This window comes from Coregonus clupeaformis, chromosome 20 (genome assembly GCF_020615455.1).
Source record: "Coregonus clupeaformis isolate EN_2021a chromosome 20, ASM2061545v1, whole genome shotgun sequence".
NCBI lineage: Eukaryota > Metazoa > Chordata > Actinopteri > Salmoniformes > Salmonidae > Coregonus > Coregonus clupeaformis.
In genome coordinates this window covers 19062556-19073085 of record NC_059211.1, presented here as the reverse complement: position 1 = coordinate 19073085, position 10530 = coordinate 19062556, and the positions used below count along the sequence as shown (strand labels likewise).

General features: G+C 46.7%; 1 protein-coding gene across 1 annotated transcript in view; it reads right to left on the bottom strand.

Moving 5' to 3' along the window:
• Positions 1 to 1656: 1656 nt before the first annotated feature.
• LOC121533643 (KN motif and ankyrin repeat domain-containing protein 3) overlaps positions 1657 to 10530 on the bottom strand; it is a 28922-nt gene continuing 20048 nt past the window's right edge. Inside the window, exons 2-12 of the mRNA XM_041839764.1 lie at positions 9435 to 9553; positions 8289 to 8377; positions 6248 to 8134; positions 5990 to 6092; positions 5620 to 5853; positions 5067 to 5157; positions 4433 to 4652; positions 4096 to 4238; positions 3793 to 3993; positions 2538 to 2636; positions 1657 to 2192 (exon numbers count right to left, since the gene is read on the bottom strand). Coding sequence (XP_041695698.1) covers positions 2133 to 2192; positions 2538 to 2636; positions 3793 to 3993; positions 4096 to 4238; positions 4433 to 4652; positions 5067 to 5157; positions 5620 to 5853; positions 5990 to 6092; positions 6248 to 8134; positions 8289 to 8325 — 3075 coding nt within the window. The 5' untranslated portion in view covers positions 8326 to 8377; positions 9435 to 9553 and the 3' untranslated portion in view covers positions 1657 to 2132. The remainder of the gene's footprint in view (positions 2193 to 2537; positions 2637 to 3792; positions 3994 to 4095; positions 4239 to 4432; positions 4653 to 5066; positions 5158 to 5619; positions 5854 to 5989; positions 6093 to 6247; positions 8135 to 8288; positions 8378 to 9434; positions 9554 to 10530) is intronic.

Here is a 10530-nt window from a genome sequence, read left to right as displayed (position 1 = left end):
TCCGTCTTCAAGAGAGCGAGAGTTGCACCCCTTCTCAAAAAACCAACACTCGATCCCTCTGATGTCAACAACTACAGACCAGTATCCCTTCTTTCTTTTCTCTCCAAAACTATTGAGCGTGCCGTCTTTAGCCAACTCTCTTGCTATCTCTCTCAGAATGACCTTCTTGATCCAAACCAGTCAGGTTTCAAGACTGGTCATTCAACTGAGACTGCTCTTCTCTGTGTCACGGAGGCTCTCCGCACTGCTAAAGCTAACTCTCTCTCCTCTGCTCGTGTCCTTCTAGACCTGTCTGCTGCCTTTGATACTGTGAACCATCAGATCCTCCTCTCCACCCTCTCCGAGCTGGGCATCTCCGGCGCGGCTCACTCTTGGATTGCGTCCTACCTGACCGGTCGCTCCTACCAAGTGGCGTGGCGAGAAGCTGTCTCCGCACCACGTGCTCTCACCACTGGTGTCCCCCAGGGCTCCGTTCTAGGCCCTCTCCTATTCTCGCTATACACCAAGTCACTTGGCTCTGTCATATCCTCACATGGCCTCTCCTATCATTGCTACGCTGACGACACACAACTAATCTTCTCCTTCCCCCTTCTGATAACCAGGTGGCGAATCGCATCTCTGCATGTCTGGCAGACATATCAGTATGGATGACGGATCACCACCTCAAGCTGAACCTTGGCAAGACGGAGCTGCTCTTCCTCCCGGGGAAGGACTGCCTGTTCCATGATCTCGCCATCACGGTTGACAACTCCGTTGTGTCCTCCTCCCAGAGTGCGAAGAGCCTTGGCGTGACCCTGGACAACACCCTGTCATTCTCCGCTAACATCAAGGCGGTGACCCGATCCTGTAGGTTCATGCTCTACAACATTCGGAGAGTACGACCCTGCCTTACACAGGAAGCGGCACAGGTCCTAATCCAGGCACTTGTCATCTCCCGTCTGGATTACTGCAACTCGCTGTTGGCTGGGCTCCCTGCCTGTGCCATTAAACCCCTACAACTCATCCAGAATGCCGCAGCCCGTCTGGTGTTCAACCTTCCCAAGTTCTCTCACGTCACCCCCCTCCTCCGCACACTCCACTGGCTTCCAGTTGAAGCTCGCATCTGTTACAAGACCATGGTGCTTGCCTATGGAGCTGTGAGGGGAACGGCACCTCCGTACCTTCAGGCTCTGATCAGTCCCTACACCCAAACGAGGGCATTGCGTTCATCCACCTCTGGCCTGCTGGCTCCCCTTCCTCTGCGGAAGCATAGTTCCCGCTCAGCCCAGTCAAAACTGTTCGCTGCTCTGGCACCCCAATGGTGGAACAAGCCCAAAAAAATAAACACATTGTAAAGTGGTTATCCCACTGGCTATAAGGTGAATGCACCAATTTGTAAGTCGCTCTGGATAAGAGCGTCTGCTAAATGACGTAAATGTAAAATGTAAATGTTTTATTTAAAAAGGTGAACTTTTTTAATGTTTTACAATTTTTATTTTTCTGGTGATAAATTGTGTAATAGATTAGAATATATAATGTAATCTTATTACATTAATTTGCATTAAAAGTTGGCTTGATAATGTCTGACAGGATGGTTATTGCTTGAAATACTATTCAAACAAAAGCTCACCTTTATAGCTTGATCACGTTTGACAGAAGAATATACGCTACGCATCATAACATGAACCTTATTTATTTTTTAAAAGAAAGTATGTCATCTGGACCTCTTCTGCCATATCTGCTTAGTACAAAATGTAACAGTGTCACATGTTATGTAAATATATGTTTATTTTTTTACATGAAAATCATTACATAAATATACAAGGCATAGAAAGTTAGTGCAGACTTGAACTATGTTGGCATGAAGATTGAGAAGGCAGTTAAAGGGGGAGGGGAACTCAAACTAAACACAGAAAATGAGTGCAAATAAATGTGAGGTCTGCTTTACTGTATCATAGAAAAATAGATGCTGCAGACCTTGACTTAGTCAAAAATGTTGCAAATGCAGATTAGTATCGTATATAATAACAACATTTATGGAAAAATAACAATCTTATATTAACAATACAAATGAATAACGTATGCCATGATATAAATACAGCTTTTTCAACGCTTATGTCCAGTTATGTTTGTTTTTCCATCTTGGTGGCCCATCACTCCGCAGCAGGCCATGTCTTTTGAGGACTAGTGGGGCTTCGAGACTTGTTCGTCCCCTGAAATAAATATACCAATGTTGTCAGAGTGATAGTAGTAAAACAGGGCAAAAATTACAATATACAGTAAAAATACATATAGCTGTAAAGAATATGCTCTAGGGGTCACTACCGCTACACATGCCAAGACATGATCTTTCAACTAGCAGCAAACATACCACACCCAAACTAAACATTGGAGTGTAGCCGAGGCGCTAATATTACCCACTTCAAATAGAAGTGAAATTGCGCATGATACGGATATGTTGTGAGTGTGACCTATACTGGATTCAAGGCCAACTGGCTGTTTGTCATATAAAACCAGGCAGGCCCCTCGGCCTCAAGACCAGAGTTTGGGGAACTCACAGCTGCCTGGGCTTTGGCGTAGTTCATGTGGGCGTAGAGCAGCACAGCTGTGTCATTGTGAGAGGCCTCCAGGGCGATGGAAAGAGCATTACTGCCATCCTAGAGAGGGAGGAAGACAAAAGGGACAGCAGGCTTTGCTATAAACCCTCTGAGGCGGGACACAGATAAGATTCCTGCCCATTCACAGCCTCATCACACAGTTTAGAAAGAATAAGAAGCTATATGCAATTCATGCAATATAGAACTGTGTCTTTACTGTATACAGTCAAGGTGAGGGGTGGGCTATCTTACACTGCGAGGGCCGGTGTGGGTACAGGCTTTTCTTCCAGGCAGCCAAGCAACACACTGACTAATCGTAGCTTATCAACATTTTGATTGGATTAATCGGGTAGATTAATCGGATTTGTTCCGAGTTGGCTGAAATAAAACCCTGCACCCACAGTGGCCCTTAAGGTTGCCCACCCCTGATCTAGGTCTTCAAACCAGCAAAGGGTTAACCCACATTTCTGTCTGCCTCACAGTCCTGAAGAATTAGCTGTATCCAATTGTCACAGGGTTGAAAAAAACATCTTCCTAAATACTTTCCCAGCCCCTCTCAGTCTAGCTGTGTCCTACTGAAACTCACTCCATGTGCTGCATGACTAACTCATTTTGCCCCAGATATAACAGTAATCCTTCTACCCCCCCCCAAAAAAAAGAAAGAAAAAAAAGAAAGGTGGTTGTCCCACTGGCTATCCTAAGTTCAATGCACCAATTTGTAAGTCGCTCTGGATAAGAGCGTCTGCTAAATGACTTAAATGTAAATGTAACGTGTGCTCTTAGATATCAGTCTGGACTGGAGGTTCAAAATAGTCTGAGAAAAATCCACTGTAAAGTCATACTGTAGAAAAACACTGGTGTACAGATTATACAAATATTATGTCTTATTGCTAACTTAAAAATGTGCGTTCATTAAAAAAAGAAACAAACAAGGATTTATAAAATAAATGTAATATGTGTTTTTATATTCACTTCTTGGGTGCATTGCAATAATCTAGTGACTTCCTCCCCTGCTCTCCACTCCTTCATCTGCAGCACTGATGTTAAGATAGGACATATAAAACAATATGGCAAAAGCCTATCAGAGCACTTGCTTTGACCTGCCTAGTTCTTTCAGTTCAGCGTGAAACGGAAAAGAGGTAGAAGAAAGAGGAAGCGTGTGAAGACACACTGAGTGTACAGGGTAAACAGCCAGACAGACAGCAAAGGAACTCACATTGTCCACGATGGAGATGTCACAGCCCGGCTGGTCCAGGAGCAGCGAGACGATCTCGGCGCGGCCGTGCTCGCTGGCGCACATGAGCGCTGTGGAGCCCTCGTCATCCTGCACGTTCACGTCAGCCCCGCAGTCCAGCAGCGCCCGCACCATCTCCTGCCGTCCATGGCTAACGGCTAGCATCAGCGCTGTCTGGCCAGCCTAAACACGACGTAGCCCAGTTAGCATGGTGTTAGCGAACACACACAAGCAGCATCGACTAAGGGGATAGACTGGATTTGAAGTGATTTGAGAAGGACTTGCCTGGCTGGCCTTGGCGTTGACGTTGCCCTGACTGAAGAGCTTCCTGACCACCACCATGTCATCCTCCTCTTTCACAGCTGAGAGGGCCGCCAGCATGATAGCAGTGTAGCCTGCCTTGTTCTGCTTATTTACACAACACATGCCTGCACAGAGCACACCCACCCCATGGTGAAACCCCGGGGCATGGAAACTTCCTGACGATAAATAAATGGCATAACTAATGTGACCATAAATACCAAACTTCTGAAGATTCATTATGACATGATCTCTTCACTAAGGTCATATGCCCGGACCCTAACTTCCCAGAGATAAGTGAACACTCCTCACTCCAACTAACCTGTGTCCAGTAGTAGCCCCACCACAGTGAAATTAGAGTGGGAGACGCTGTAGTGCAAGGCCGTGTTCCCATTGCCATCGGTCATGTTGACGACGTGGGCCAGCAGGGCAGAGGAGACCTCAGTGAAGGCCATCAGGTAGTCTGAGACACGGGGCGGCTGGGCCATCTTTGCACTAGAGATGCGGAACCATTCCAGCTGCACAGTGTGAGTGCTGGAGAGCTACAGGACAAAACAAGGGGTAAGGAGGGAGGATGTGGGATAAGATCACTGATGGAATACGGCTACATAAAGGTTATCATACTAATATGATTATAAACACTTGGAACATCAGGAAGACATTTTAGAACCATGCAGAGGTCTTAAGTGTTTATAATCATATTTAGTGTGGCATATTTAGTGTGGCATGAATTGGACAAAGGAGACTTGTTCGTGCAACCACCTCTTCAAGTCATGGAACTTCAAAATACCACTCTTAATACTTAGAGGGAACACTTGAGAGATTATGTGTGGATTGGAAATAACAAACAAGTTATTTGTTTCAAAAAATCAGGTAGCAGCTAATTTTGTAAAGGAAATTCAAGATTTCCAGGATATAATAAAACCGAGGAATTAAAGAGACATGCTGAAACCCACCACTTCTTTACTCTTCAGTGTTTTGACATCATCATTCAGGTGGTTCTTCAGAATGAGAGAAGCCTCACGCATTTTTGCACTCAGCTCAAACCTAGGACAAGGGATTACTGCAATTAGACGTGGAAGTTATCTATGGGTAGTGACCGACCGGGAACTAACACTTGTGCAATGTAAGATGAGGCTCCTATATCACGTATTCAACTCATTTTTGTAAACATCTTGGCTATAATTCCTTGTCAATAATTTACACATTCATAGCTTCACAGATGATAATGTTGCGAAATAACTTTGGCTGCGGTAATTGTAGGGTTTGATATGATAATTCAGGCCTGATTTGCTACCGTTACACCCTTAGCATTTATGCTAACTTAAGCAAATGCAGGCCACCTAAAGGCTACAAACCAAAATAGAAGATTACAATTTTACTCCCAACAGACTTCTTTCAAGGAAAGCAAACTTTCAACAAATTATGAAAATTCTGTTGACTATCCCTTTAAAATTGTTATCTGCCAACAATTACAGTTCTCTGAGCTGTAGTTGTAATCAAGCATACTTCTCTTTCACTGCATCTGAACTGTCCTCAGTGGCTCCAGTCCCTGCTGCTAAGGCCATATCATCACTATCGGTGTCGTCCATATTAATGTTCCTCTCTTCATCAGAGGTCTCCTCCAGAGCTGCCTCTGCATCTTCGTCATCACTACTGTCTGAGCAATCATCCACTTCACTGCCGCCCGAGGAACACTCCTCTTCCTCCTCCTCCTCCTCTTCACTAGATGTCGACTCATACCTGGACAGAAGCACAAGTCTAGCTAGTTATCTTTAACATTGGTCATAACTTTCTTCTAATATGCCCTGTGTACTATCAGTGTGATGGTAATATGTGCTGATTTTTGCACATTAATTGATGGCAAAGCACCACTTACCCCCCGTTGAGAATGCCAACAAACTGCAAGCTCTTCTTGCCACTGCTGCGTGATTCCCCGGAACTACTCCCATCCTTCTTCTTCATGATGGATTTCAGCATACCTGTGGCAACAACGGATTCGGTGAGTGACCCAACCAATATGCTACTACATTGAATTCTATATTATTTTATACCTGCTTTATTAGTGTGGGGGAATAATGTATATTCTATATGAAGAACTATTGTATAACAGTAAATAAATACACGTGGCACTCACTTTCAACCATTGTTGGAGTTGTGGGTGTCCTGGGCGCCATTTCCTCCTCTTTCCCTCCCTTTCCTTCAGCTAAACTGACCGTCTCCTCGCCAGGGGTGACCTTATACTCCGCAATGGTCATCTGTCTCTTCTTCAGCGCAGTGATTGGAGCTTTCTGCCCTATAGTCTCCTCTTCGTACAGATTCTCCCATTGACTTCCAGTGCTGACCAGTGCTACTGGGGTTGGTTCCTCTTCTGCAGGGCTCTTCACAGAGTCAGTCTGAGTGCTCTGGTCGTAATGTCCGGCTCTCAAATCCTCACCTACACAAGCGTCAACCACCTCAGGACAACAGGAGACTGCGACATGCTGTGAAGCTGGCGTGGACGTTGTAGAGGCTTCAGTCCCCACTTGGGCATGGGCTGAGTCTGGTTTGGCAAGGACCCCCTTCTCAGACGTTGCCTTGGATTTCCTCTCATGCTCCTGGGCTTTGAGCACCGCCAGGTCCTCATCAGCCTGGCCAAGTCGCCCCTCCAGAGCCAAGATGGACTCCTGCTGGAACTTGATGGTGTCCTGTAGGGTGTCGATCTCCCTCTGGGCCTCACTGCTCAGCCCCAGCTGGGATTCCATCACCCAAACTGAGGCCTCCTCTGTCACCACCCCAACCTGCACCCCCTCCTCGCGGACGGCCGGTGCCTCCGTGGCCACACATTTCTCACAGACGTCCACCTGTGGCGTGCCCTCTGAGGCATCCTTGACACCTTGGCTGTAGTAGAAGACCCCGGCGTCCAGCAACATGTCGTCCCCGACGGCCACAGACTTCTTCTCCACAACCTTCTCCGGAACCTTCTCAGAATGTGCTCCTTCTGTCTCTGTCTTGCCTTCAAACTTCTCTGTCAGCTTTCTGAGGTCCCCTACTTTGCTGGGACTCTTGGGACTTCTGGGACTCTTGGGGGAAAAAGGAGGACGTTCCGGACTCTGTGTGCCTGCGTCCACCGTGGTGGTGGTAGTACTGCTCACTACTGTTGTAGCCTGTTGTTGGGCCACCAAGGTCTTCTTCTCCTGCAGTGCCAGAAGGAGCATGTCTTTCTCAGCACGTAGCTTGGCCACCTCTCTCTCCAGCACTGGGACGCCTTTCACTCGCTCCTCCATTTCCTTCAGTTGCCTCAGGGCAGTGGCCATCTGCTCTCTCACCGTCTGCAACTGGCTGGGCGGCAGAGAAGCCATTCCGGTGCTAGAGGCTGGGGTGCTCCTACCGGAGGAGTGGGGACTGGGTCTGGTCAAGCTACTCTGAGATGGGCTGGGGGCGGCAGAGGACAGGTGCAAGGGCTGGCCATCTACTGTGGCTGCTGCACTAGCTGGGGTAACATGGGTAGGGACAGCCCTGGGGCTTTGCCTTGGTGGGTCAGAGAGTTGGAAACAGGTGACATTTTGGTGCTGGTGGCTCTGCTCCTGCTGCAGTCGCAGGCTGGTCTCCAGGAGAGTCCTCTCTACCCTGGGGTTACGTAGCGGAGGTGGTGGTGGCACTTTGGTGCCAGCAGAGAGGGGGGGGCTAAGGACAGATAGCGGGGACAGGGGTTGCCCCTCACTGGGAGCGGAGCCGATGCGATTCCGTGGGGGCGGAGGAGGGGGCGCACGACCATCTTCGCTGGCGGGTGAGGAGAGGGACTCTGTGGAGGTCCAGCCGCTGGCTCGTCCCCCCACACTCGGGCTCCGCTGGGAGACTTTGACCCCCCGGGATGACCTGCGAGTGTTGACGGGTGCCCGGCGGACGTGTTGGCCGCTTTCTATCTCCTCCACATACTTGAGGAAGTCCAGGTCCAGTTGGAAGCCATACGGAGTTTGGACCGAATAAGAGCCCTGTTGATCCGCCTCTTCCTGACTGGAGAATAGAAACGGTGTGCCCAGATCTGCAGGCCGCAGGAAAACATTACAACAACAGTTATCAAATCTGTTGAATTTCTTCAAGTCCCAGACATGATCCATTGTTAACACATAATGACTTGATAAATACCAGCTGGAACTGAACGTCTAATAAAGTGGATATCGGTGAAATGTGCTTACCAGGCAGCTTTGGGTTGACGTGCACAGACTGAGTCATGGTTGTGGACTGAGACCTTTCAGCAGAAGCCCCCAGAGAGTCTACTCACAACCTGATAAGAGAAGGGAAACACTGACTCAGATACCTGTGCACTGTATGTGTGTTACTGAGGCTAGTGTACGTATGTATGTATTTTTCATGTGTTACCCAGAGATAAAGAGAGCATGACATTTGGTTAAGAAGTAAGGAGGCTGGTAGCCTAAAATTATATTATTCAGGACGTCGTAGCTTAACACTCTTCGCTTGATAGTGAAATTACCTGTACCAAATCTTTTTCATTCAAGACGAAACCTTCTATAAACTACCTATAAAGCTCTTACTGTAAGTACACCTGAAGACCTTTATATGTTCTCACATGGCTTACAAAGAAGCCTGCTGGGCTAATTAAAACAAGAGAGACTCTATTTAGCAATGTTTTTGAATCCACCCCTTGTTGAAAAGCAATTTGCTACATTGGTCTGGGGTGGGTTTTTCAAAGCCTTCATGGCTAAAGTAGTATGTTTTTTCTCTCACCAGCCCAGAATCACACCTCTAGTAGAAGAGCAAAGTGGTAAATATTTTATGCTAATTCACACATACAAGACAAACAAATATCGATTTTATAATTGTTACTCCCTCACGGCTGTGCAGCTTGGTTGTGGAGAGAAATAACGTTGCGCTTTAGCTACGAATGCTTTGGGAAACCCACTCCCCAATGTAACATTAGAAAGAAAAAGGTACTGTAGGTAACAAGGGGTTAATCCTATGGTTCGTTTTTTTCTGAAGTCAAGAAGGGGATTAACCATGACATCACCTATACCTCCAAGCAGTATGTCTTAAAGCCCTGCACAAGCTACAGATAAAAGCTAAGGTAAGTGGCCCAAGAACAAAAGCAACAAGAAACAATGAACAGAAGCCAATACAGACAAGCCAGATATTACATTACGATTGGATCAGAAACCCAAACTATTGGTCTCAATCACAGAATGGTTAAATTAACACGTTGTTCAAACAGGTTTACTTTGTAATAAACTTCCATTATGTCAGCTGTCACCATGTTTCAAAACTGTTGTAGTGTTGCTAGTGTAGTATTTCTGATCGACAAATGTGTTGTATTGAAGTTAAGTTACCTCTGTCATACAGTCTGTGGAAGAATCATAAAGATGTGTTGACGCTGGGCCAAGGAGTTCACTTTGGGTTCGTCTTCCTGGCTGTCAATCCAGTTCTGGGTCACTGCTCCTTAGCTCCACTGACAGGGAGAGAGATGGATAGACGTCAGGGTCAGAGCAGAAACACACATGCATGCATGCACAAGCACACACATGTACGGAGTTCAGAGTTCAGAGTTGTGGGACACATTTCCTTAGACAGCTCGACTAAGAAAGAGAGATCGACAAAGGGTTAGAGCACCCTACACACACACACACACATCTGTTTCCATATAGCCTTAGGCACATTCCACCACACACTTCCCTCTCACATCCTGTTAGCATGGACCAGGCTGGGACATGTAGCCCTCCTGAAGTATCTGAACAAGCTAGTTGTAATAACATAGGATGATTAAAAAACAAATCCAAAAACAAGGATTTTCTGTAATCTCTCGTTGCCATTCAAGGAGAAGCTATGCACAAAATGTTGATACTGCGACAGCAAAGCCCAGCGTAGCCTACATTAATATTCCACAAAGCAAGGCGTCAGATTAAAATTATTGCAGCGGATAGTCCCTCCAGCCCTCCGCCTCACCACACCAAGTTTATCACAAGAGAATGGCATCCACTGACGCTGGCCATTAGCGTGAGACATCAAGTGGAGATTGGTCTGAGGGACTCTGGTTAGCTTCAGCCAGTCGGACATGTCTGCTGTCACTGCTTCGTTCTCCCAGACGGAGGAAAGACCCTGTCCCTCCTACACAGGGTTCTAGGGCCATAGAGCAAAGAGATTGTCCTGACTAGGCACAACTCTGGGCTCTAGTTTTAGCCTATAACTTGACTAGGGCCAGGATTTCAACTCCTGGTCTGGAAAACACATAGGCCTAGCCATAGCTAGGGCTGGGCGATATGGCCAAAATATCATATCACTTTATTTTTTTTAATGTATGACGGTATTTTATGTTTTTGAATAATACAAGTTCTACATTTGCTTTTTGAATAATACAAGTTCTACATTTGCTTTATGAGTAGTGCGTTACCCTAGGGTGGCATCACAGACTAAGTGATTTCAATGGGT